Source organism: Dermacentor variabilis, chromosome 6, assembly GCF_050947875.1.
Source record: "Dermacentor variabilis isolate Ectoservices chromosome 6, ASM5094787v1, whole genome shotgun sequence".
NCBI lineage: Eukaryota > Metazoa > Arthropoda > Arachnida > Ixodida > Ixodidae > Dermacentor > Dermacentor variabilis.
The window spans coordinates 169,259,560-169,287,363 of record NC_134573.1 but is presented as its reverse complement, the minus strand read 5'-3'; the positions used below and the strand labels follow the sequence as shown (position 1 = coordinate 169,287,363).

Below are 27,804 nucleotides of genomic sequence, written 5' to 3'. Positions count from 1 at the left end.
GGTTTCCCTGATAAACTTCAGTCGTGAGTGAACACTCCCTCGTCTTGTCTCCTATCTCGTCTTCGTCCCCCCTTTTTGAGCTTTACTTTCATTATGAATCGTTTGTGTTAATGTTGTCTTTCAGCATGATCCTCATCTTTCTCGTCTTGCTGACGCCGTCGGCCGTGCTTGCCATCAAGAAACCTCCCCACGTGGTCCTTATTGTAGCGGACGATGTGGTAAGTGTCATCAGAGTTCTTCATTGAATGATTGGGCCGTTACCTTTGCGTAGTGCGCAATGACTCATCAAGCTAAAGCTGGGGGATACTTAGTTTGCCACACTGCATTTGGAGGGAGGACAGAGAGGCGAAGACGAGCATGAGCCGGTAAAGCAGAGAGTCGGTTAAGCGCACACATACACTCGTGCGTGTGCAAGAAATTACACACCTTTGCTTAGGCGCCAGAAAGCATGCGCGAAGGAGGGCGTTCATCACGCTTTCAGAGGCGGTCTTGCAGTTGAATTTCCTTTTTGGGGTGTGCGAATATTCGAAATTTTGATTGAGAGTCGGATAGTTCTTGCTATTTATTTATTTACTTGTTTATTTATTTATGTTACGTTGCAGGCTCTGTTTGAGGCATAGGGTAAGGGGGATATACACAGAAGTAGGGATACAAACAACACCAAAAACAGCACCGACAGTAATACATATACCAACGAGTTCAACAACAGTAAAAACGGTAATTGCAAAATGAAAGAAGCACTCACAGAAGGTACGTCGCTTTGTGGAAGCGCGTAACGAAGTGATGCTACGGATAGTGAGGATGCAGTTGCTCACGGAATCTATCGCTGTTGGACACGTCAGAAAGAGAGAGAAAACACATTGCATCGGGAAGATCATTCCACAGTGAGGTGGCTCGTGGCAAAACAGATGAGTTGAACGCGCGTGTCTTATACCAAAGGTACACATGAAGTTGTGCAGGTTACGCAAGCGTTCCGACATGCTTTCCGGTGCGTGTAAAAGAAAAAGAAAAAGGTGTGTGGGCTATCTTGCGGCGGGGATCCAATGGCTGTAAGTTAACGCTTACGTTTCACTTGTGAAACACTATAAGGACTCTCTGTAGTTGCTTGTTATGAAACGAGCTGAGGCGTGTTCTGACAGTGGGCGTAGAAAGTTAAGTATAGGCTAATTTACGCAAGTTAACAGAGAGGTTTTGAAGGTTTCGACGCAAGTATCCGAGCGATTTAGCCACTTTGGAGTAAATGGCAGTTACACGTGAGCACCACGGCTATTAGTGTTGATGTAGTAACTTCCAGATATTTATGACATTGTCCCGGACACCGCACGGCTGTCGATGTTGTACTTAATATATTCAATTCGTGAATTATACTTTTCGAAGCTGTCGAATATTCTGATCTGCTCGAATAAGAGGTAAGGATTATTATATGACTAAAGGAAGAAATCCAGATACCAATGGTAACGCTTCCGAGTGACTCTGCTACAATGCACACCCGTTTGCTGCTGAAATTCATAAGCTCAGTTCACGACTTCTGCTGAATAATTTCCAGTTTTTCAATTGATGCCTGTTTGCCGCATTTACGTACGGAAAGGAATTCATTATTTAGACAATGTTTCCATGTTTACACCCTTATACAACGAATCATGGGGGACTGCGGGGGGCCCCCCGTTGATGTAGTACTACGCATTACACCTTCAGCATCAGGTGATATACTCTTACTGCGCTGCATTACTGCAAATTTTTCTCATTTAGAAGCCCCTCAGTTGACTAGGAGTCCATTTGGGGACCACATAACAATAATTGCCCCACTCTTCTTTTTTACCAAACAGACTGCACGCAACCTTTATATCTCAGTTCGTTTATAAAGAAGAAAATGTTCGGTATTGGATTCGATGTTGTAAGGACGTTTTTTTTCTCGAATATTCTTTTTCAATTCGATTCAAAAATTTCACTGTTCGAGCGCCCCTAGTTTTCTTTGAAAACCTTGGCAGCGCACTTCCGCGCGGTTTAATATGGAAAGCGCTGAAGTTGCGCTGTTTGCAAGCGATGACTCTTCGGTGAACCTTATTGCAGAAAGTTGGATTAGTTGGAACTTCGACTTTTTTTTATTTCCAGAGCTTAGGTATAAACACAGTATACTAAAGGATAAGGCAACCTATGACAGAAAGGATTTCAACTGTCCTTTCGCGTCCTGCTGTCTCTTCTACTCCTAGTACTGTCTGTTTCCCTGCCAAGCGCTGAAAATTCATAAAATGTTTTGTAAAACCTATTCTAATATACGATGTTTTCTCCAGAGCGCTTCGCGCTTTCTGTTGCTGTTGTGAGATGGTGAGTTAAGCAAGTATCAGCGAAATGCAATCGTTTCCATGCCGAGCTAGCCGCGTCAGTGTTGCAGCTCTAATTGTGGTTACAGGCTGCAAAGGCGCCCCACAACTTTCGCCGAGGCCACTGTTATATGGAATTCGAATAAAGGATTACGCGTGCATTTGGTCCTTGAAGAAAAAAATCGATTATTTCAATACCCATGTTACTTTTTTCTTGCTTCCGTGACGAGACCGTGTTGTCCTCACAGCGTCATGGCTCAGTATAAACACCGAAACGAGCGCTCTGCGCGAGATTTGAACTCGGACAAACCGGTATCCTTGGAGAGCGCTGTCTTTTAACGCAGGGCGTTATAAAGGCCCCGTGTGGCAGAAAATCTGGCGTCGACGTCAGACGTCGCTTCGGCAAAAAGAATTTCGAACCTAATTCAGAGCCGCGCATACGCAACCATTCTTCTACCACCAAAGTTACTCATACCTTGTCTTTCATTCTTTACAAAGTTATTCCTCGGAATATTGAAAACGGCAGCCCACAAACAAATGTAATGAAAAAAAAAAACGACAGCGCATATCTCTTACTTTAGCTTTTCTCAGACTGAAATATTAAATGTTCGAAACAATAACGGGAGATTGGCCCTTGCAAGAGCCAGCGTTTCTACCAGAAAGCTTGCCTTTGTGCATAGCCTTCGCCGCCAGCGTTTGCCGGTTAAGGTTACGGTTACATAAGTTGCAGTCGCCGGGAAGCATGAAAAGCAGTCAGGGCTCTTTGATTGCTATCGCGTTCCACTCTTGGAAGGCGAAGCTTATGCGTCCTCCAAAATTTTTAAATTGGTATCTTCGAACAAATCACCGCGACATACTGCGTGACCATCTTAGACTGCAACACGACTGCTTGCTGTCGCAGGGTTGGGCCGACACGAGCCTGGTGGGTGGGCACCAGGTCCCGACCCCCAACTTGGACGCACTGGCAGCCCACGGCCTCTTGCTGACGCAGCACTACTCGTTGCACACGTGTACCCCTTCCAGGGCGGCTATTCTGACCGGCCTCTACCCCATCAGGATGGGTAAGGGATGCCGAAGGCAGCCGGTGTCGATACGAGCACGCCGGCTTGACACACGATTCCGTGAGCACAGTCGTGACTTCAATATGCGTCATAACGAGCTACGCACATTCCACGTCGTTCTATGGTGGAAAAAAATAGTAACTTCTCTCGGGCCAAGCTGGGAAGGTCAAAAAGAAGAAGAAGCAAAAGCGCCCAGTCAGTGTGCTTGAGCCTGTTTGGTGCACACTTTCAAAACACATGGTCGTGTGCACAGTGCGCTTGCGCTGTGAAGAGGATCATATTCTGAGCTTCGCCACACCTGAACTCGGGCAAGTATTGATGTCTTGACAGATAGTTGGATAGTTGATTGCTGTGTCTGTCAACAGCCGAGTGGCCTGCTCGACAGTACACATTGTCATAGTACTTTCTTTTACGCAAAATGATGAACTTGGTGCCTATTGATGTTTAAGCACTATTTTTAAACAGTCACTAAACATTAGATACAAAAAATCTCGATATCAGCTCGCGTTCACAAACTATCAATGAAATATGTCATCATGAAAGAATGATGAATTTTACATGTTAAACGGGCCTAAACAGGCAGACGGATACACTTGCGGGTTTTGCCACACGGAACACGAAAACGCAGTGGTGACAGAAGTACATCACACTCAAGCGCACCATGCATAACTTGACGCAGAAAGTTCACGTTGCTGGATTGACTGCGCTGCTTTTAGAACGCAGCTCTTAAGCATCAGTTCCTGCGACGAGCGTCGGCGTGGCACCTCGTAACCAAGCGAACGAGCACAGCGATAAATGAGAGCGAACGCGGAACACAGCGAGCGATGAAATGACGGCGTGAGCGAAGATAGCGCGAGGAGGAAAGCGGAGGAGGAGGGTGTGGCGAAAGCGTGAGAAGAAAAGCGTAGTGCCGCGAAAGACGGGCTATGGTGACGACGGCTACTAGATGGCGCCATAGTTGCGCGCGTCGTTAGGGTGCCTCCATGCGCTCGCTCGCCTCCGCTCCGCTCCGTTCTCGCCATTTACCTTTCTCCCTCTTGTAAATTCTGTATCTCTCCCAGAGCAGACTTAAACCACATCATGTGGGGGTGCCCTAAGCAGCCCCTTCCCCCTTTCCTCAAGCAATTAATATCTAATGAGGAGCAGTGGGAGGCTGCCTTGCGCAGCTCCAGGCCCGATCTTCAGGAGGCCATCCTGGAGTGGGCTGAGAGGATAAAGGAGGCCTACTTCAAGTAGTTCCTCCTCCCACCCTCTATTCCATTGCCCCCTTCCCTTTAAAAAGGAATAAATAAAGTTTTTCATCATCATCATCATCGGGAGTGCCGGCATCGAGGCGCACTACGCGTCGTCTGTTCACCGAAGCGCTGCATGAGCGGAGCTTTGTCTGCGGTGGCTGCTGTGAAACGAGCTCACGCCTCATTCACGCGCTGCCTCTCGCGATCTCCCGATTAGCGAAGCAGTCGCGCCACACTGCGATCAGTTTGGAACGTTCCGCAAGAGACAGATTGTCCGCGTCAGCCAATATATCGCGAAATGAGAACACGTATAGAGATGCGCTCAATTTGTGCAGTTAGGGGGTATCGTAATAGTCGGCGAATTTTTAAATGTCGGCCTCTGTACGAGCGTGATAAAACGCCTCATCACGTGCGAGCGCTGTCCGACAACACGTATCAGCTAACGAGGGAACTTGTAGAGACATTTGCGATACAGTAGAAGCATAAACAGGATTTCTTAGTGGGAAAACAAAGACAACAAGAAATCCTGTTTCTTTCGCAGTAGCCGCCTGTGACAGATGATTTTGCTGTAATGCAATCTATGCTGGACGTCTTTTGTTTTCTTTTTCTCCCCTGTCGCTCGATAGTATATATGCATTGACCACGTGCAATAAACCATCAGTTGATATTAGCGCCGTGTCTTCGCCTTTTTCGTCTTGTTGCGTACCGTGTTTGCGCTACACCTCACGTAATGCAATATCATGTCCATCAGTATATTCTTTTGGACGCGCAAATAGTGGAGCACAACAAGGAGTTGTTGGGTCACTGCTCCAAACCCGAAACGCGCAAATGTTAACAAGAACATGTGTCCCTGTCCGCTTCACGTACTGTTGAGAACGGAAGAGAAAAAAGCGCGCATGACCACGCGTACGGGGCCGGGGTCATGGGGTTCTAATAAAAAAGTTGCACCGAGCAATCGCAACCGACGGACGCGCAGTAACTCCGTTCTTTACGCGTACAGTGAAACTACGGTATACTATACCAGAATTGTCTTATTCTAAATGTCGCTTTATTCGATGTTTTTCATTGTCACCGACTACAGTTCATGTATTTGAGACCGGATATTTCGAAGTCTAGCGACACCGCACTCAACTTGGCAGGAACCGTGCAGTGTATATACGCAGTGACCCTTTGGTTTTCTTTGTATCAGCCTGGGAGCAGCAAAGAGCGCTGCGGAGGCCACTTCGGCACGTGACGGAAGCTCGTTGGGACTGACTGTACGACGCGATCGTGACTGAGATACAATTAGGCAGCATCGCACTGGCGTCAGCGAAATTTCGCCTCTATCATGTCGGCGCCATTCAGCGTGCATTTATAGAACTCTCACGATGTGGGAGTGCATTTCCATTTACCTCTTTTAGGGAAACTACGCTTATAACGAAGCCCACTTTCTGTTCACCATTTGCGACCTGGAGTAGTGAAACTCAGCACGAAATCGGCCTGCTTTGCAGGTTTGCAGCATGATGTGCTGATTCCTGCTCAGGAGGGCGGCATCAACCCGAACATTCCCACTTTGGCCGAACGACTCAGGAGCCTGGGTTACAAGACACACGCTCTCGGAAAAGTAAGTGTACGATCTCCGCCCGCTACTCGCGTGCAGAGCTGTTTGCGCAAATTAATGAGTGGGTGTTTCAGCACACCGGAAGGGCATAGGACACCTTTCCGTCGTATACGGTATGACGAGGCGCTTTACATGATTGTCAATTGCGTTTTAACAGTCCATTACGTAGGTTCTTCTGGGTTAGCAGAAGTTCCGTAGTTGGGGCGGCCTTGCTTAAGCTAGGGAAGTATCTTTTCTGCAAGTTTGGATTTGCGTTTATTTGGCTTGAAAGGGCTGCTTGGTAGAAAATGAAGGGCAAGCGTTCCTTTAGTTATATGTTTGCGCCGGGACATCAGTATGATGTCAGTGATTTGAAAATATTTTCGCACGTTCGATCCAATTTTTTTTTTGAAAAATTATAAAATTGATAAGATTGGGTCTTCGTAGACGTCTTCGCAATACTAAGGGAGCGCCGATACACCATAACAACGTGCCGAGAATACTTGAGAGAGGCGTTTACAATGTGGTTGTTACTTTATTGTGTATGCATATCATGTTGCACGCTGCCACAGCCAATACAGCCGGCCCTTCTTCGCTCACCGTCTCCCGACGCCGCATGTCGCTCTTGCATTTCGTCTCTCTCGCTCGTCGCTTTGCAGCATAGCATGCAGCCGCCGATATCGGTCTTCAGCCAAGTCACAAATTCCTTCGTTCTAACCAACAGCCTTTCCCTCTCTCTCTTCCGTCTCAGTGGCACGTTGGTTACTCCAGCGCCGAGCTTACTCCCACGCGGCGAGGCTTCGACACCTTCTACGGCTACTACAACACTGCCAAGTACTACTTCACCCAAAGACTGAACTTCGTGAGTTCCCTGCGTCTGACCGCTTGGTCGTTTGTTTGTGTGCCCATTTACTTTTGTAATATCTATTGCTTGTACGGCCACTAGATTGTTTTATAGTTTTGATTTTCTTAGAGTGAGTGTGGTTCGTTGCCTATCCTCCCTGGTTGGGCGTAGCTGGCTGCCGTTTGCTGTGGGTCGGTCGGCATCTCTGCAGACATATTTGTGAATATTTATATGAAGGCTCTGGCTTGCACGACTGACTAATACCGCATAGCGCAAACTAGCGCCAGATATAGCGCGAATCGAGGCGGCCCAGGGTGGCAGGTGATGCACGTAAGCGTGGATGTGAGCTCCAACACAAAGACGTCGTCGTCATTTTATTGCCTACATTCTGTGTTGACCACTCTTTGACATTCCTACGTCATCGATCCGCCACCTTCACTTGGTCGTCGTCACTGCGTTGCCATTTCGTCGTCACCACGCCATCGTCGTCACGTGGTCATTATCATTCCGTCGTCGTTTTCTATCGTCACCACATGCCGTCATCAGCCGGCGTGATCATGCAGTCATCGTCATTCCGTCATCGTTATACCATCGTCATCACGATACCGTATTCGCGCTTTCGTCATTCCATCGTCATCGTGGCGTCGTCGTCATGTCATCGTCGTCATTGTGCTGTCGTCATACAGTCGTCGTCGCGCATTCATGGCCACACCGTTGTCATGATGCCATCACAGTCGTTCCATCGTCGTCATGCCGTCATTAAGCTGTCGTCGTCATTGCATCGTCATCATTACTTCTTCGTCATTGCATCGTCGTCGTGTCAGCGTCTTCATTACGTCGGCGTAATTCCAGCATCGTCATCCCATTGCCGTAATGCTGTCGTTATCATGCTATCTTCAATTCGTTGTCTTAGTCACGCCGTTGTCGTCATCATCCCATTGTTATTATGGCCGGCATCGTCGTTCCATCTTTATCATGCCATAGTCATTTCGTCGTCATGGTCGTTCCAGTGTCGTCATTCTGCCGTCTCACATTGTACATCCGCCTGATGTGGTGTTTGAATTCCGGCATAGCTTGCCAGCGGTATAGCACATAAACATAAAAATTGCATTACGGTGAAGTTGAGACGGTTGTTGCGAATAAGCATAAACATTGCATGATATTACGTGTTGCTGTCATCACCCATCACTGTCAGTTGCATAGGATTTGATTAACAGCTTCATTACAGCTCCGCTTCACATAGATTCCAGCGTGTGCGTTGGCTCTGCACAATATTTTTTGACGTTGTTCGGGCGCTCGCTACTGATAATAGCGTTTGGCGAGACAAGGAGACAATTGCGGCTGCTATGACCAATCGTGGATGGCGCTGAAAGGGCAACTGCGGCGTTTTTTAGCCATATTAGCATAGTGTGATTTTCAAATGACATTGGTTCGATTTGCTTAGAAACTCATAAATAATTTTATATAACCAATACATGAGCTACCGAAACGGCTGATTGCTTCGTGTTACGTCTAGGATGAGTGGACGACGTCAGATCCTACATTATCATAATCTAAATACGCAAAAGGCGTGCTAAATATGCAGTGCATGTGCTGCTCACGCCGAGGAAGTGAAGCTGACGATGTCTCATGACGACACGGGGACATTTTCCAACTCTTTGCGACTTAGAAAGTTCTGAGAAGTGCCTACTAAATCTCCTCGCTGCGTAACCTTAGCGAATTCAGTTGCTGGTTGTGAACGCTTAATTAGGAGTTTCCCACGTCGGCGCTGTCCACTAACTTTTGTCTCCGACTGTACGTGCATACGCGCTCTGCACGATTGTATACTCTTTAGAAGTGCTCGCGCTTCAAGGTTACCACAATTGGAGTGTCTCTAAATGCTGATATATCTGAATCGTTGCGCTTCGACGGATTTTCGATGTATTGTGCGCGAGCAGGCATATGGCCGACGCTGGGTCTTTTTATTGCGATAGCAATTATGTCGACACTCCGGAGGAATTTCCGCCGTCGGCGGTGGCGTCGGTGCCGCCGTGAGGCTCCGCGTAAAGTCCAAGGGCGATAACGGCCCTGCCGCGCGCCGTGTGCAAGGTGAATATACCTGGTAGCGAAGCTTCCATAGGAGCCCATACGTTCAAAACATGGTGGTTCATCGGCGGTTCATGGGGCTTAGCGCCATCTGTATGTAGAAGGAACACTTCCGGCGGATGAAAAAAATATATTAGCTATATAAAGCCATATATTAAAATGCCCCGCCATTCGACTTTATGGACGTTTCGAGCTTTCAGCGCGGAGAGCGATGCAGGAAAAGGCCAGCCGTACGGTTGTTGAAATTGCACCCCTGCACAGAACATACTTTCTTCGGAGGCCGATCAAAGCTTTAGGTGTAGAGTGCTGATCCTATCGTCGGATGCCAAGCCTGTCGGCCAGCGCAGTCGCAGGAAAACAACTTCGCAATTATCTGTTGGTCGTAACTCACTGCTTTTGACTGAACAGGTTAAGAAACGATCAAGCTACCCGCGTCACCAAATTCAGACAAACTTTGACAAGCAAAAAAATACAACGTGTGAGGGGGGCGTATTTCAACAGGTGGACTTTACGAGCGCGCCTTTCTTCCCATTTCAAGAGGTGCATTGCATTGCCAGTGATAGCGGCTTCAACGCCCCCGTACCGATGGACGCTGAAAAGAAATATATTTATATTTAATAATAAAAGTAAATAAACTTGTATTTTATTAACTCGTCAGGAATATATAAAATTGACCAGGAATTTTACTTTCGTTGAATGAATCTGTGTCTCGCTTGAATTACAAAACGCTTTTTTCCTTCTCAACGTTTGTTCCCTGCAAACATAGTCGCGCTTCAATCACCCTTGCTGATGTCGTTGACAATTTGTACTGAACCGCTTTTCGCCCGAAGCATCGCTGTCTATTTGGATCGACCTTGCCGTATGCTTTAGGTGAGTGGGAAAGCTTGCGAGGATGAGCCGAGGAAGGATGATGGCCTGATATGCGGCGGCGTCTTCTCGCGCGCAAGGGAGGAAGGTGGGGAGCTTTCGCGGTTCTCTCACGCGCGCGATGGAGAGGGGGGGAGGGGCTAGGATTAAAATAAACAAAATTGTACTCACTGCCATTAGTTGCGAAGCATGTAGTTGACCTCTATAGTAAAGCTTCGCTTCACGTAGACTGAAACGTGTGTTGAATCATCTGCATTTTGTTTTCAGTACAACATATGTGGCCGCGACTTCTGGGACAACGAAGATCCCGTGAAGGATGCGGACGGCGTGTACGACCTTGACCTCGTCACCAACAGAGCTGTCGACATACTCGACAAACATGACACGCGCAAGGTTAGATATCCGCTGTTTCTCTCTCACACACACACACACACACACACACACACACACACACACACACACACACACACACACACACACACACACACACACACACACACACACACACACACACACACACACACACACACACACACACACACACACACACACACACACACACACACACACACACACACACACACACACACACACACACACACACACACACACACACACACACACACACACACACACACACACACACACACACACACACACACACACACACACACACACACACACACGTACACACACACGCACACGCACACACACATGCAATCTGGAATTAATCTGGAGCCCCCCCCCTCCCCCCGGCTTGCCTCGTAATCAAATCGTGGTTTTAGCACGCGAACCCCAGAATTTACTTCTTTAACGCACACACGCACGCAGACACGCACGTTTAGCACGTACGCACGCAAGTACAGCCCGAAAGTGGCGCTGCCGAACATCTGGCGTCGAACTGCCCCAGGGAAACGAAATTTCAATTGCTATATACACGATACTTTTATACACGAGCGGATGAAGAGGTCAATATAGAGGCCAATTCTCGTTTGCAAGAAGACGAGGGTCGCTTTATGTCAAACCGGACACTGGCACATTTCGGTTTCCCAGAGAGTGCGCATAAAAAAAGACCCACCAAAGCAGAAGTAGTGCCTTACGATGTACTACCTCTTGCTTCTTTCTGCACGCCACAGCCGCTGTTCCTGTACATGGCCAGCCTGGCGGCGCACGCCCAGACGGACACTCTGACGGCTGACGCACCTGAGAGAAACCTGGCCAAGTTTCCGTATATCGGCGACCACAACAGAACACGCTTCGCTGGTGAGTAGGGCACGCTTGGAGAAGCAAGCAGAGAGACCGCATTGAATGGCGCCACTATCACGGCGGCCTCGCATGACGAGCAGACTTGGAGCCCGGGCTGCGTATTGTGCACTTTCTACGGCCGTCGCCGTCATTGCATAATGCGAACATTTCGTAATACGTATATTTCCCTTCCTTTTGAATTCCGCAACGTCGATGAAGGGGCACTAAGGTTCGTAAAGTAGGTTAGGTTAGGTAAGGTGAACTTTATCAGGAAATTACGCTTCCAAAGAGAGAGGTATTTATTATGATAGAAAAGCTGAGAGGTCGGCCTGAATCAGCGTTCTGACCTGCATAAAATAAATAATAGTTGCTGATTCCACGCGCTGTGTGAATCGGTTCAAGCGAAGCTCTGATTGGTGTTTGTGAAGAACGCTGTTCCTGTTTATCGATAATTTGCAAGTAGAAGCCACGCGGTCCAGTTGGGCACATCTCCACTGGGAAGTGCCTCGCTCAACATAAAGTCGTTGAGTTCGATTATGCACATGTCACGCATGCCGACGAAGAAATGACGACGACAGAACAACTGCGAAGGCATGAACGCGACTATGACGACTACACTAGAATCAAAGGCGAAATGAAGACGACGGAACGATTACGACGACGTGACGACTGCATGATAACGATGCAAATATTGCAATGGCATGACGACGATGTCACGGTGATGGAATGGCGTCCATGAAGACGACGATGGAGCGACAGCGTGGCATGTGTAAGAGGACGCCGTGAAGAAGGGAATTACGGATATGAAACGACGACGACAGCATGGCGATAATATGATGACAGTGCTGAAATTGTTAGAATAATTTGACTGAATGGCACGACGACTACGCTATTACGATGCCGGAATGTCGATGAGAGTATGACGACGACGATGCGATGACCATTGGATGGCAACGCTGGAATGACGACGACGCTGTGACGACAACGTGATAATGTTTCTAGAACGATGCCGATGGTTCGACGACGACGGAATGGCGACGACAGCGTGACGACGAAGACATGGCAACCATGGGGCGACAACAGTGGAACCACTATGTCAAAATGACGATGATGGAACGACCACGACGGACTGATGACGACGGAATGAAGACTACGGCATGTTGATGTTGTAGCTAGCGCACGCACTTACGCGCATCACCTGCCGCCACAGGCCATCTCGATTCATACTGTATCGAGGAGGAGGAGGAGGAAAAACTTTATTTGCTCTAATTGGGTAGAAATTAGCGGTGGCAGATGTGGTCGGCCATCTTCACGGTTTTCTTCCCCATCTGCGCAGGGTCGACGCCCCTATTCCAGGGCACCACTGAGGGTGGCTACTCGGCGAGCGTGCCTTACTAGTCCATGCTGGACTTTCGGGTCACTGCTGGAGAGCAGCCTCTCCCACTGCTCCGCACTCGGGTCTTTTATTTGAAGGAATTGTTGATTAAGTGTAGACAGCTGGCAAGTTGGTGCCGTTCCATTCTTGAAAACTGTGCATGTTACAGACGGCACAAGCGTAAGGAACTTGACAAGGACGGGCACAGTCATTTAAAGGAAATAAAGTATATGTGCATGATCACATGATCAATCGTGAACAAAGAAAACACAACAAACAGCGTGATAGTTGATCATTCGTGCGACACGTGCTTCGAAGGGATACACAAATTATTTGTCTGCGAGTGATAATGACGGCTGGCCGACGCATGTGTCTCCAAGTCATCTAATGAAAACGCCTCGGTGCTTTCCTAACTAGTTTTATCTCTTTCCTTGGAAAGAATCTTGATGTCTCCAAAAACCGGTCGACGACGATGCGCCCGTCCTCGTAAAATTTCTTTTGCTTGTCCCGCCTATAACTGCGCAGTTCTCACTATATCCGGTGCTTGAACTGTCTCTGGCACCGGCCAATCCGCCAAGACTGTAGCAAGAAGGCAGCAGTTATGACAAGGGCACGACGACGACGGCGTGACGACGACATTACTTTCAGTATGGCCCACGTATTCGGCAAGAACCGCCTCGATTCGCACTATACCCGGCGTTTGTTTGCACTATGTCCGGTACCAGGCAATCGTCCAACGCTACAGCCAGGAGCCAGCAGGGGTGATAATGGAACGACCACGACGGCATGACGGTGACTCTGTGACAACGATGCAATGACGACTGTGGCATGGCGACGATGGAATTACGAAGGCGGATTGACGACGAAGCAGTGACAATGATGGAACGACGGCAACAGCGTGTTGGTGTTATTGGGGCCCCCGTCTGCGCTTAAGTGCATCGCCAGCCTCATCGGGCTGGCTCGAATCGCAGAATGTCCGGTGCTTGATTGCACCATGTCCGGGATCGGCCAATTTTGCAAACCTGTAGCCAGGGGAGCAAGGGCGTTTGCGAAAGCGCAAGCGATATTAGTGTCTCATGTTTTTGTTACATTTTGTTGCATGCGGTTTTAGCAAGCGACCCCTGTTTCGACCGGAATGAAAGATGTTTCACGTCAAAACGAAAGAAAGATGGCAGCGCCGTCTTGAAGGGAGAGAGAGAGAGATGCAAACTTTAGTGATATGCTGGAGATGCTAGCTTGGCTGGTCGTCGAACACGTTACTTCCAGTTACTGGGTGATACATATGTTATGCACAGTGATCACGTAAGCACAAACAGCACCAGACCTGCTAGCTTTAGAATTAAAAAAAAAACTCTTCAGTGGAATGGAAGAAATAGTGAAATACGTTGAAAAAATACATAGATTCATTATATTATTTATTATGGTTACTGTTTACTAGAGATTCGCAGACGTTGTTTTGTAAGGATGCTGTAAACAGGCACTGTGATCGATATGTCCCGCAGACAAGCAGAAATATTTATCAAGTTTATTAATGCAATATTCACGTAACGGCTGTCAGGGATTCGGTTGTCGCTATGCAATCAATCCGTCAGTTGATGTCGACGCTGCACTTGTACGGCTGTGTAATCAATGGGTCCAAAAAGCCAGGCCGTATAATATTACTCGGCGACTGTATGGGTCTTTGTGTTGAAGTTGTTGTAGCTCTAAACTATACGCATACTAAAAAGATAGCGCAAAATATTTCTGCGAATACGACATTCGTAAACGAGCGCTCAAAGTTCGGGCATTTTACGATAAAATCGCAAAAGTCGACAGGTATGCAGCACGAACAGTCACACACACACTCACGCAAACAATGGAGATATCTTTTACAAAGTTTCGTTAAGGTTTGTGACCCGCAAGAACATCAGTAGCGCTTTCTTGGCGCGTAATGCCAGTTAGCAGTGACGTCATGGATCTTGTGGGTGTGTGCTCGGGCCTAAGTAGCTTTATAGGTAAAATAAAGATGGCGGTATTCTAAAAGAACCTACGACGGGAACTCGCCAAGTTTCAAAAACACTTGATGTGCCACAACAGCCGGAATACGCGAAAATACTTACGAGTCCATGACGTCACAGAACCCGCCGTGGTTGTTCAGTGGCTATGGTGTTATGCTGCTGAGAACGAGGTCGCGGGATCGAATCCCGGCCACGGCGGCCGCATTTCGATGGGGGCGAAATTCGAAAACACCCGTGTACTTAGATTTAGGTGCACATAAAGAACCCCAGGTGGTAGAAATTTCTAGTCTCCACTACGGCGTGGGTCATAATCATAAAGTGGTTTTGGCACGTAAAACCCAATATTTTTTTATGACGTCACAGTGACATACCAGCGCTGAGGTTCCGGAGCGAAGCTTAACAAAAAAAAATTATATAATAATGTTTGGCCTTTATTTTATTGTCTAGCAATGACCCACTTACCTCGGAATGAAGGTTTTAAAAGAATATTTTATCAATCTAGCCTGATTTAGGGTTTCGGTTTAGTATCCCATGAAGCTGGATTGTAAGATTCCGCCTCTCTAGATTACGTCAAAAGCGTCACTCCTTCATGCCGTGAACGCAGTATACGGGTAAGCGCGAAACGATCCTGCAATGGAAGACTCGCTATAGGTCCTCGTGACGTCATGAGATTTTAACAATGTTTGCTAGGGCCGGTACTAAATTTCTTAACGAGAAACCAAGGTTACATTGCATAACAAAAGAACAATTGATTCAACGAAGGAAATTTTAATAGCCTTTTCTCAATGAAAATAGCCGAAACATACGAAAATGCTTCTGCATTCGTGATGTCACGCTATCCTAATGGCGCTGCGGCTCGGGCGCATTCTTTTGCTTTTCTCCGCGTAGCCAATAATTGCGTTCCAGTTGACTAAAGGCATACATACATATATATATATATATATATATATATATATATATATATATATATATATATATATATATATATATATATATATATATACTTGAATATATGTTGACCCATATTATTTTTCTGGAAAGGCACTTTGAACATGACACACCTTTATTTACCGTAAGCTCCACAACTAAATCTCGCGAGTTGGTACCACATGCTGCGTCGCCGTCAGAACTGCCCGAAAAGTCCTCGTCCGATGGTTCGTAGGCGTCCTAGGCACCGCCAAGCGAAGTTGTACTCGGTGCTGTCGAGCGCGTTAGATATATGCATAGGCAGTCTCTTAGAGCCAATCTAGATAATCTCGAGACTGGCTTTACAGTGGGCGCGGCGGAAGAACTCCGTTAGCTCGGCACTTTTGCTAGCTTCGTTCACGAATGTAGGTCGATAGCTCATCTTGGGCAAAGTATCATCCACAAGCTTCTTCCGCCGGCGGTTTGCTGCTCACTGCAGCTGGTGGATCGATCTTCGTCGCCGCCAAAGATGACGAGGCAGCTCTTTTTGTACAACGAATGTGTTTACGACATTCACACTTTAGATATATACAGGAAGGCAAATTGGGACTACATGCAGTCATTGAGTAGGGGCTAGCTTGCTTCGGCAACACTTTGCCTGGCGTCTGCTGCAACCCTCCTTCTACGACTCCCAACTCCAGACTGAGCATTCTCAGGACACTTTCCGCGCGCTCTCCTCCACGTCCCCTTTCCCTCGGTAAACTCGGGCCGTTACTCGACGAACGGGTTTGGTGGCTGCACCCACGGGTCAACCGGCTCGAGCCTGCAGCTTTTTTGCACACGTTCGCCTTTCGAGGTGGATACCCGACTCTAGTGTACGCTTAAACTGTGCAGGTTTACAGTCGACGTTACAGGCAACATTTTCGAAAAAAAAGAAAAAAAAAAGGTCGACCTTTATTCGAGCATATACGATAGTCTTGAAGGACACTTCTTCAGACTAAACTTAGCGTTGCTTGTTGGTGTGTCTTTGTAATTGTTGTACACGACGAATCCCTCTCAATGTACGTTTGATGCTTACTCGAGTGGCTGCAATACCCTCCTTTGGTCACATTACGAGTGCGTCAAGCTAAACCTAGTGTGTTGCGGCTGGCTCTCACCAGGTGCGGTGGACGCATTGGACGAGTCCGTCGGCCGCATCGTCGAGGCCCTGAACAGACGTCGCATGCTCGCCAACAGCGTCATCGTGTTCACCAGCGACAACGGGGGCATGCCGTGGGGAACGTTCTCGAACACTGGCTCCAACTGGCCGCTGCGGGGTGTCAAGGGCACGCTGTGGGAAGGCAGCATCCGTGTGCCGGCGCTGGTGTGGAGCCCGCTGCTCGAGCCCGGTTCCCGCGTGGTCATGCCCCGACTCGTGCACTTGGTCGACTGGCTGCCCACTCTGTACTCGGCTGCCGGTGAGTGCCGACTCCCCAGGGTACCGCTAATGAGAAACGCCGAATCAGATTACACTAGACAAGGGTTTTTTTTTTGAAAGTTCTACATGGATTTATAAGCTGCCAGAAAAGCGGGGGGACCGCAGTAAATGGTCTGGTAATTAACAGGAAGCCAAAGGGGTCTTTAGAGTAACGAAGGCCTCAAGAAAGCTAAAAGAACACGAATGTTTCAATCACCGGGATGCCTAAATGAATTGCAATTTAAGGGGAAGGTACTTGTGAAAGTGTGACATGGAAAAGACTTAAGAGGCAGTTTAGCCTGAAATGACCGTGGAAGCTACAAACGTTTATTATAGGTAACGTCTGTGCACCAACGATTCAATTCAATTCAGTTTTATTGATAAGTAAATTAGTACAAAACAATGCTTAGGTGAAAAATTAAAAGCAGATGAAAGACGAAGCAAGTTGACTGATGTCATACGTGATCGTGTAATAAAAGGACGTTGCAAAATAAGAGCAGTACAAAAAGTACAAAAGAAAACCGACACAAGATAACAAAAATTAATGCCCTGGTATAACGTGTCTTCACGATAAATTTTAAGTAGGCGCAGACATTCAAACACAATGTCAAGTTAATTAGTAATTTTTTGTTTCAAATAGGTAGTTCTTCAATTGTGATTATAAGATGGAAAGGGAGTTGCATTGTTTTTAGTCACTAGGTAGGAAGCTCCATAGTGATATCGCAGAAAAAAATAGTTTGTTTTCGATAGTGGGCACCTTATGCAAAAAAAAAATATTGACTTTAATAGGAAAACAGGTGCAGCCAGCATTAGCCAATATGTATGATGGCATTATATTGAAGTAGAGCTAGCGATGAAAACTTTTGAAAAATAATAGGCGAAGATTATAGTAAAAAGACAAGGATAAATGTATTACGGCATTTTTAATAAAGAATGAAAGTGAGTGCGATTGTCGAAGTGCGAAATATATAATGCGAATAGCTTGTTTTTCAAGGGTTAGGAGAGATGATAGATGGATATTACAGGTGCTACCCCAGGATCGAACACAGTAATTGATATGTCTGTGAATAAATGCATAATATAAAGTGGCAAACATTGCGACATTAAACAAGGAGCTCGACCGCGAATGAGTGTCCGAAGTCCTCGTGCAATTTTCCTATTAAGCGACAAAATATAGTGTCGGAATTTTCGGTTAGAGTCAATAACAACACCTAAAAAGTTAGTGCTACTGTTAGTCTTGATTTCTTGCGATTGACTATAAAGAGAACGAGGAAGTGAAGTTTTTTTCTGAGGAGACGTAAAAAGCCCCAAGCACGTTTTCCTTAGGTTAATTTTTAGTTTATTTATAGTGGATCTATTCCGAAGAGAGTTTAAATCCGTTTGAAGGTTGAACATTACATGGTCAAGGTTGGTATGGGAAGAAAAAGTGGTGGTATCATCCTCATATAATATTCACTGCGAAGTAGCTAAACACTGGGCGAGGTCATTGATGAAGGTTAAGAAGAGAATCGGGCCCAAATTGAGTCTTGAGGAACACCACATTTGATAGTAATTGGATCCCAGTTAACAACATTAATAGCAATGCGTTGTTTCCTGCTGTTCAGAAAACTCCGTAAATGGTTCGAGGGTGGTCCAGTTATGCCATAACGCTCCAGTTTTATAAGAAATATGTTGTGGTCAATAGAGTCAAAAGCCCTTGCAACGTTGACGACAATAGTTCCTGTATAAGTTTCATTATCAATAAGTCTTTTAATTATGTTAGTGAAGTTTGCAGTATCTATATTTCGTAGAAAGCACCTCATTCCTTCTCGGTTACTCTTCTTGACCAGGCGGCCGCGTCCGCGACCTAGGCACCATCGACGGTCTCGACCTATGGCCAGCCCTGTCCAAGGCGAAATCCGAAAGCGCTGCAATCTGGCCTCGCAAGGAGTTCCTCATCAATACTGACTCTACTTCTGGGCTGGCGGCGTACCGGGACGATAACTACAAACTCGTCGTAATCACAAATCGGACGTCCCAAACGCCTAATCCCTTTGGGGAGGACGCACTCCAGCAACACGTCCCCACACCAGGCGGCATGCCCGAGTTTGAAAACGAGGATGCCGCGGTGGAGCACCTGGACCGGCTGATGAAGTCGTCGCTAGCCTGGAAGACCCTGACGAAGCTGCTCGGCCGCGGAGGTGGTTTGATAGTGCCATCCGGCTGGCGTCAGGAGGCTACGGTGCGGTGCTCGCGGGAGGATCGCTCTCTGCCGGGTGTCGAACTGCATGGCGAGGGCCAATACCTGTTCGACATAGAACGTGATCCGTGTGAACTCAACAACCTGGCGTCCTGGAAGCCGTTGGTAAGAACAGATTACGAAATGGTGAATTGGTGGGAAGGTCGGTTTGTTCAAAGACGAGATTATTAATGCGTAGGCATCTTATGGCTTATGAGGCGGAAAATCCGCCTTTGTCGGCGTTGGCGCCACCAACGATGGTCCAAAAAGTTCAAATGGTCCAAGTGAGCCGATCGAGGCAGTTGATTACGTCAATTAAGGCAAAGTGAATTAAGAAAGAGTGAATAAGGCGAATTAGGGTAGGTTTAATTAACACATAGTTCATTACGGCACTCGTATCCACGACTATTGGTGTTAATTAAGGTGAATGCACTGAAGGCACAGTTAAATAAGGTAGAGCTTATTTAGCCACTCGAACCCACGACCTCCGTTGGGAGTCAGACCCAAGACCTTTGTTGTTAATTAAGGCGAACTTAAATTAACACGACTCAAAGGGCCTAGCGATCGTGCAGTGGTCGCAATGCTCTCGCATCAAGGGATAACAAAGTGCCCCTTAAATTTTTGAGTAAGCGATCGAAGTCGTTTATTAAGACGGCTGACAACTTTCATTGGGGAGATCGAAGGCGGCTTCGCATCAGTGACTCCCGATTTGAGAAACGCGCCTCGACACGAAGCTCGTACTCGACTTTACCGACTGCGAAGTAGGTGCCGCCTCTCGAATGGCCTAGACAGCGCGCTTCTAGAACGCTCTTCTGCGATTACCACAACAGAGAGCTGCTTGAGAAACACCCGTTATAATGCCAGTGACTTGGAGTACGCGCATTGAGTTGACTGTTACGAAACGTTAGCTGAGGAGCCGCCTGAGCACGTCACACAAGCGCAGTGAGCGCATCCGTCGAACATGGCGGCGAGCTGCACTCGGCGGAGTCGAGCCGAGGCGAGTCTGTGAATATGGGTCCGGTGGGGGCGCTAATCTGAACATCGACAAATTCCGGCCTGTTGTCCAGTTATGTATGGCGACAATTTCAGTCAATCTGAGAGGCCCTTGCCGCCTTCTGAGAAAATAAACGCTGGCAATTAAGATGGCGGAGTTTGACGATGTCCTGAATAGTACCCGGGTAAAGTAGCATTATTGATTGGGTGCAGCCTAGATGTTGGCCGGCAAACGGTGTTAGTGTCTGCATTCGTGTCTTTTCTTCTTCGAATGTCCTGTTATGGCAAAATGAATGGATGAAAAACTTTATTAGGGCCCTTTAGGGCGTGCACTAGCGCGCAGCAGGCCGCTCCCACGTCGGGACAGAGATCCCCTTGGACAGCCCATAACTGTTCTTCGAGGTTGGGGCTGTGTAGGACCGCATCCCAGCGTGAAGAAGTGTTGCTTTCATCGCCGCGTAACGCGGGACATCGCCAGAGCATGTGAGGAGCAGAAAAAGAAAAGAAGCTGACCGAGGATACAATGGGTGCTGCCTTGTCAGCGGTTCTTGTATTCACCAGACGACCACCTATCGATTCGCGAACGGAACGACATTCTCATTTTATATCTAGTTCCAGCGAGTACACTTTTGTAATAGTTCGGGGGCAAGACCTGGCTAGCGAGATTGAGCGGTGCAATCGTTTGGACTCGTACAAGATGCAATCTGTTTTATTCTCTAGTGCTAATATATGACTCTATAAGGCAGACTTTATGCCAAATGCATGCTTGAATTGTAGGTAACTGAATGCCTTCTTGAAGCGACGTCAACTAGTCGCAACTTTTAGATGATCTGAACGAAATTATTAGGTGACAATTTAAGATTATTTTCAAATTACCCGGCGTGCTCGCTTGTCGCTTCTCATTCTCGGATCTCGTTTTCACATACTAGTCCGGTCATGCAAAAAATGTGCTGCATCTTTGGAATTTACTTCATTTAGCCGATTTGTGCGTAAACCAGCTGTTTTAACACTGTGGATCTAAATAGTCCGCTCGCAAAGTAGCCACTACATTGCCCCCAAAATATATGGCGCGGTGAGTAGCTGCACGATAGAGATCTCGGAGGCACATGGCTTCACTTGTGAGCCGCACCGCCATCGCTAGACGGCGCTACCACGACCGCTCGACAAAGAACATTGAAGGTGAAAGCGCGTTGTGCGTTGTGCGTTTATATTGCGCGGCCGTGGTCGTTACAATGCTACACGTCATGCCTTTTGCTTGAGGCGGTCAAGCCGCACCTCTGATTCGTCGCGGCAGTTTCAGTGATGGCCCAGGAAAGATCAGAAGCGGATTGAGGATCTGGTCGGGTGACTCTGGAGCGGTGCTAAGGGAGGTTGAGTGAGGCTCAATATTGTCTGTTATGTCTCAGTGGCGTGGTGGGGCTCCCCCTCTGGTTCAGTCAGTGAGCCCGATGGAAGAACTACTAGAGCAAGTGGGCCATTCGCGTTTGTAAGATGCGCATTATACTGAAGGCGTGTGCTGGTCGGAGAAAACTGATGGATTTCTTCTGCTTCAGCTTAGTGGGGTCAGCAGACTCTTTTCCCGGATGCTTGGTGTTTCGACCTTCCTCCCCATTTCCCTGGCACATTTCGACGTCACTATTTTCTTCTGCTCTTGCCAAGCGCAGGCTACAACTTTCCGCCTGCTGCAAACCAATACTTACCCCTCGTTACAACTTTATAACAAGATCTACCCAGACATTTACCCCAATCCCACGTGCCATATCTGCAAGACACAGCCAGCCACACTTCCACACATGCTTTGGGACTGTACACACCAATACCCCTACACTAACCCCACGGCCCTCTCGTCGAGATGGCACGCTGCCTTGCGTAGCCCCAACCTTGACGACCAACTCTGGGCGACCCAGCAGGCCTGCGAGGCGGCGAAGAGGCAACACCTCGACGTCCCTACGTGGGAGGCCTAGGCCCAGCCACCATCTCTTGCTGGTTTCAATAAAGTTTATTCAGTCAGTCAGTTGCCGTCGTAGTCGATATTCGTTGCCTCAATTCTCGCCAATATAGCTATCGGTACCATAAAGACGCTGCCTGCTTACTCCGCAGGTTGTGGACAGGCTCTCCAGGAAGCTGAAGCCGTACACGGAAGCTGCAGTGTCACCGCTGAAGATGAAGGTCGACCCGACGGGGCTGCCCTATGTGAACGACTGCCTCTGGGCACCCTGGAAAGATGTAGCGCAGACGGCAAATCGTAGCTGCCCCTGCCCGTGACGTTACCGATCCCCACGGATTGCCGTAGTTAGTTTCTTCGAACCAAGTCTCAGGGTTGGTACACCTCCTTGAAATCCTTGAAAACTCTTTAATTTAGAAAAAGTGTTTCAAGGGACCTGAGAGCTCCTTGAAAGTAAATGTGCTTCTTGACTACCTTAAAAAACTGCGGTTGCGGGGAACATTTAAACATTCAGAGTAACAAGCTTCGCATAAGGGCTATGCCATGGACACTGTCTTTCGGGAATCATGCAATCCCAGATTATATTCTTTTAAAAACGTGGCTATACGCTTTCAGTGTGGCATATCCGCAGCCACCAATGACAGACTTCTTTAAATCACTGTTGCCCTCGTAGAGCTGGACAAAGCCAGATGCAGCGGCCAACCTGTGTCATTATATTTCTTTATTTTTTCCTAGTCTTGCTAATTGGTTCACGCCGCAGTCATTATGGCTGCATTTTTGGGCCCTAGGCCCTAGAAATGCCTGATGGGAAAGCTTCAGCCATTTGGCATGAACACAAACACTACTAACTCTCATGCCAGAAGGCGTTCGACGTCATTACATAGGGAGTCAACTTAGAAAAGCCACCGGCAGAGCTTAGCTGTAAGGAAATGTCCCTCTATGTTTTAGTCTATGTGTACGAATAAGGTATGTTCGCCCCTCCTTGAATTTTAGCCTTTCGTTTACTTGAAGACCTTGAATCGTCCCTCAATTTTGGGTCGAGAATGTTCTGTACGAACCCTGGTTAGTCTACTGTTCCTGCAGCAGTCATACTGGGGCCTTGACGGCGCAGAGGGACTGGTGTGGCCAAATAACGCTTGGTGCAGCACCATGCGTAGAGTACGGATCATATTAAGAGGGAATGTCTAATTAGTGTTCGAGCAATGATTGCCACTAAAATAACATAGGCAGGCCTACAAATCGGACATTTTTTTTATAGATGGCTACCCATCATACACCAATGCTTTCTTTTTTTAGGAGAAATGAGAGATGGAATTAATTTTACTGAAACACTAATATTTTGTCAAAAGTCTGGCCCGTACTGTATATGTAAGGCGATTTCCCAGAAGGCGTTCGACGTCATTACATAGGGAGTCAACTTAGAAAAGCCACCGGCAGAGCTTAGCTGTAAGGAAATGTCCCTCTATGTTTTAGTCTATGTGTACGAATAAGGTATGTTCGCCCCTCCTTGAATTTTAGCCTTTCGTTTACTTGAAGACCTTGAATCGTCCCTCAATTTTGGGTCGAGAATGTTCTGTACGAACCCTGGTTAGTCTACTGTTCCTGCAGCAGTCATACTGGGGCCTTGACGGCGCAGAGGGACTGGTGTGGCCAAATAACGCTTGGTGCAGCACCATGCGTAGAGTACGGATCATATTAAGAGGGAATGTCTAATTAGTGTTCGAGCAATGATTGCCACTAAAATAACATAGGCAGGCCTACAAATCGGACATTTTTTTTATAGATGGCTACCCATCATACACCAATGCTTTCTTTTTTTAGGAGAAATGAGAGATGGAATTAATTTTACTGAAACACTAATATTTTGTCAAAAGTCTGGCCCGTACTGTATATGTAAGGCGATTTCCCGCTAAAGGGAAAAATTTATTTAACCTAAACTGATGACCCGGCGTCCAGAAATAATAAATGCGCCACTGTGACTGGTAGCAAGGATTCCGTAAGCGAGGAACTTGCTGAAAAGTGGCAGAGAAATGTTGCGACCAATTTAGTTTCTCGAAAAGAATCGTAGGAACTCTACGTCAAGTGTAACCGTCTAAAAGATAAGCTTATCAAGCTAATTTCATTGCTTATGAACGCATGAGCGCAGGTGCAGATGATTAAATTGAACAAATTTTCGTACACAACGTTCCCATACCGCACTGTTGGCGTTGAACTAACGGAGAAAGTGGCGTTATTTTCTATCTCTCTTTTTTGGTTGTTTGTCCCCCGCAGCTTACGACCAAGGCAAAGGCGGTGCTCGGCGCAATAAGAGGACCTCAGATTCCTGGCGTTGAGGCACCGCATGCCGTGCCTTGCATCCGTCTGCTTTTTTGGAGTTGTTCAGATTAAAGGCTAATGTCTAAGTTGCAGGCGGGCTGTCTTCAGTTGCAATTTTTCCTACGACGAAGTGACCTCTTGTCGAATGACAAACACGCACTGACACACCATCAAGGTAGGAATGTCGGCTGCATATTTGCCGTAAGCATCTCTCTACGCTGAAACCACAAGCGATTCCCTATACGAACATGGGGTTGTGAACAAACAAGAGATGAAGTAATGCTCGTACACATTTCCTAAATGTTTAATACAGATGGTTAGTGCAAAGGCGAAGTGACAGAAAGGAAAGCGATGTAGATGTCAAGTCAGGCGTGGATATGGGAAGATGGCGTCAGGTGTGCTAAATAAATGCGTAGTTTTTGAAACGCAGACAAACGCCGCAGTACAGGCGATATCTGAAATATGCGGCCACCCGTTTCTCGGCGTGCTAAGTTCATTTATGCAGTACCTCACTTTTTGGAAAATACACAGAACAGTACAAAGAAGGAAAAACAAAAAAAAAAACAAAGAAGACAAAAAAGAAAAAAATACATCTTAACCTTCTTGCAATTTCAATTCTGCGATTCCAAGGTCGCATGAGAGCAGAGCTACTCCTTGTGCGCTTGATAAGTCTTCGAATGCAGAGGCAAATAAATAAAAAGAAAAACAAGAACAAGAATTGTATTTGTACATTAACTCGAATGAAAGTCGTGTCGAGTATCGGGAGCCTCGATGCGCTTCCTTTGACCGAAAGAGGAACCGCGTGCCTTGAAAGCCCATGCACGCTTCGCTGCCTACAGACCGACCCTTGATTGTAGCGGAGCAGTTCGCTTTTGCTCTTAATAAAGACGTGGGCAACAGTTGGCTGCAAAACAGCGACTGGCATATCAAGGAATGGAACGAATCTGCGTGACCAATTCCATGGACTACTGCTGCATAAGGACCGACTGTGTCGCCTGACTTTCGCGATGCACGGCTTTCCTCGAGGATAAAACAATTCACTCATCCGTTACTTGGAGGCGACTACAAACAGAAACTTATACGAGTCCCGTGCAAGTAAAAACTTTCTACCCCGATATATACGAGAGCGATGTGTGCAAGCTATGCAAGTCTGTTACAGCCACCCTTCAACACATGTTGTGGGGATGTGAAATATACCAAAATAAAATGGCAGCCTCCCCAGAAAATCTACGGGCGCGGTGGTCGGCCGTGCTGCTCAGCTCAGAACACCAAGACCAACTTTGGGCCGTCCAGCGAGCCAAGGAAGCCGCACGGGAGCAGCAGCTCCCAGTGCCCATCTAGGCGGCCCCAGGCCCGGGCCTCCCAATCGCCGGATTCCAAATAAAGTTATCGCATCACACATCCGTCAGCGTTGTCCCGCTATCCTCCAAAGAAAGCACTTAAACCCAATAACGTCGGCAAGAGTGAGTATATCGCTCGTTACAGTGTGACAAAAAGAGTAACGCCGCTTCCGGGCATAGCAAGTTTTTCGCACAGCATCAGAAATGTTCCAAGAGCACGGGTGAGAATCCCACAAAGCATGGCTGACGGCGACTACATCGACAGCACACGATTGTCTGTAGCTGAACGCTTCGTAACGGTCCACAGAGTAAGCGAGGGAGTAGCCATAATATGTCTGTGCTACAAGCTATTACCGAGTGAAGAACATATACGTTCCAAGCATTGTGCGCAGCAAGAACAACATCTGTCGCAAATCACATAGTGACCGCACCCAGGAATTTTACCGAATCGGAAATATGACAAGCCGCTGTTTCAAAGTGTTAGCCAAATAAAGAATGAAGAGCGAAATACACAGACATTAATTTAATTCACGAGCGGAAAGTTTGCGCAGCACGGAAAGCATTTCTAGCCCCGCTTCCAGTACAAGTTCAACCTGCCGTGGTGACGTATAGTGGGTATGGCGCTGCGCTACATTAGCCCGAAGGCGCGGGATCGAATCCTGGCCTTTTTTACATTGGGGAAAAATGCAACAACGCCCGTGTGCCGTGCATTGTGTGCACGTTAAAGAACCCCAAGGTGGTCAATCCTTCACTGTGGCGTGCCTCGTAATGAACTGGCGGTTTTGGCGCGTAAAATCCCGGAATTTAATTTAAAGTGCAAGCACCGCATGAACATGCTGCTCGCGCCGTACGGACAAGGCACAATAATTTGCAAAAGCGCTTGCGTGTCCTCAGAATCTGTGGCCAAAGCTTCGCGTGTCATCCACCCGGTCACCGCCTACGACACACGGTCAAATAACGGTTTGCTTATCCGCACCGGGGCGTCATGCACAACCACTGAAAACGCGGAGGCAACGGAGACAGCTGAGACAAGCAATGGACGCGTCACCACGTGACCAAGTCTGGTGGCGTCCGCGGATCGCCCTGAAAAGGGTCCATATACTCTCGCACAGTCGTGGCGAGTGGACGTTCGATAAACGTCAAGGGTTCGCCGAACATTACAAATCCATAACGAAGATGGTAAGACAGGCTGGGGCAGTACGACTCACCTTATGATATAGCGTCAACTTCGTCGAAAGGTGATCCAGGCCAAGCTCTGCCATTCTAAACACGAGTGGCTTTTTGACAAACATAAGAAGAAGTATACCGGTATCACAACAAAACTGTTTAAAAAGGAAAGCACGGCAGGCTGAAGTTGAATACCACTCAGCTTGGTATTGGGCAACAGCTTCGTTCAAAAGAAGGCTAAGTGTGGTTGTACGCCTTAACAGCCGTGCAAGGCTGAGCGAGTGTACTCCTTTTGACAGTCAAATGACAATCGTTTCTCCAAAGTCCAGCCACGAGCAGAGCGCCAATTGTTGGTTAGTGCTCTGCTTGAAACTGCTCTTTGGCAGACATCAAAGGTACACCCCGCACTTTACAAAAGTGTCATACCAAGGGAACACGACAGGCTGCAGCAATATTGCCGAAATAATTTCGAGCAGACGTGTTTGCCCTCGCGCAATCAGCCCGTCGTCGTAGTCGTCAAGCACCCTTGGCGTCTTTGCGCTCGGACGTCGGGGAGGTTGTTTACGAACTCGGCTAGTGAAGAGTACTGCAGCAGCTCCTGCTTCCAGCTGCTAATATCCGTCCAGAACACTTTCTCGAAGTTGTTCATGTAGCTTCCAAATGTCTGCTTGTATTGCCGGCGTAGTTTCTTCGTCACGTGATGCAGCCACAGAAGATTGGTGACCGGGTAGAATGCGCGCCAGTCGTTCCTATACCAGGAGCAGTTTTTTTCAGTGTTAGGAAAGAGCAAGTTGTCCTATCGAAAAATATAGCATTAATTCAATAAGTAATATTAATTTGGATAGAAAGAACGA

The 27,804-nt window shown here is 47.4% G+C and overlaps 2 protein-coding genes across 2 annotated transcripts in view; one reads left to right on the top strand and one right to left on the bottom strand.

Moving 5' to 3' along the window:
- Positions 1 to 24,535, top strand: LOC142585715 (arylsulfatase B-like). The gene is made up of 10 exons (XM_075696686.1): positions 1 to 218; positions 3,223 to 3,382; positions 6,108 to 6,220; positions 6,948 to 7,058; positions 10,260 to 10,385; positions 11,129 to 11,255; positions 16,676 to 16,972; positions 18,801 to 19,315; positions 22,283 to 22,501; positions 24,399 to 24,535. The coding sequence occupies exons 1-9, from the start codon at positions 111 to 113 to the stop codon at positions 22,445 to 22,447; spliced, it is 1,722 nt and encodes a 573-aa protein (XP_075552801.1). The 5' UTR covers positions 1 to 110; the 3' UTR covers positions 22,448 to 22,501; positions 24,399 to 24,535.
- The window catches only part of LOC142585717 (serine/threonine-protein kinase haspin-like), a 64,326-nt gene continuing 61,050 nt past the window's right edge, over positions 24,529 to 27,804 (bottom strand). Inside the window, exon 14 of the mRNA XM_075696687.1 lies at positions 24,529 to 27,699. Within this exon, the coding sequence (XP_075552802.1) occupies positions 27,447 to 27,699 (253 nt within the window). The 3' untranslated portion in view covers positions 24,529 to 27,446. The remainder of the gene's footprint in view (positions 27,700 to 27,804) is intronic.

Coding starts and splice junctions, on each gene's coding strand:
- LOC142585715 (XM_075696686.1), top strand. CDS start 111: ATGTTGTCTTTCAGCATGATCCTCATCTTTCTCGTCTTGCTGACGCCG. Junction 6,221..6,947: donor AGACACACGCTCTCGGAAAA/GTAAGTGTACGA, acceptor CTTCCGTCTCAG/TGGCACGTTGGTTACTCCAG. Junction 7,059..10,259: donor TCACCCAAAGACTGAACTTC/GTGAGTTCCCTG, acceptor TTTTGTTTTCAG/TACAACATATGTGGCCGCGA.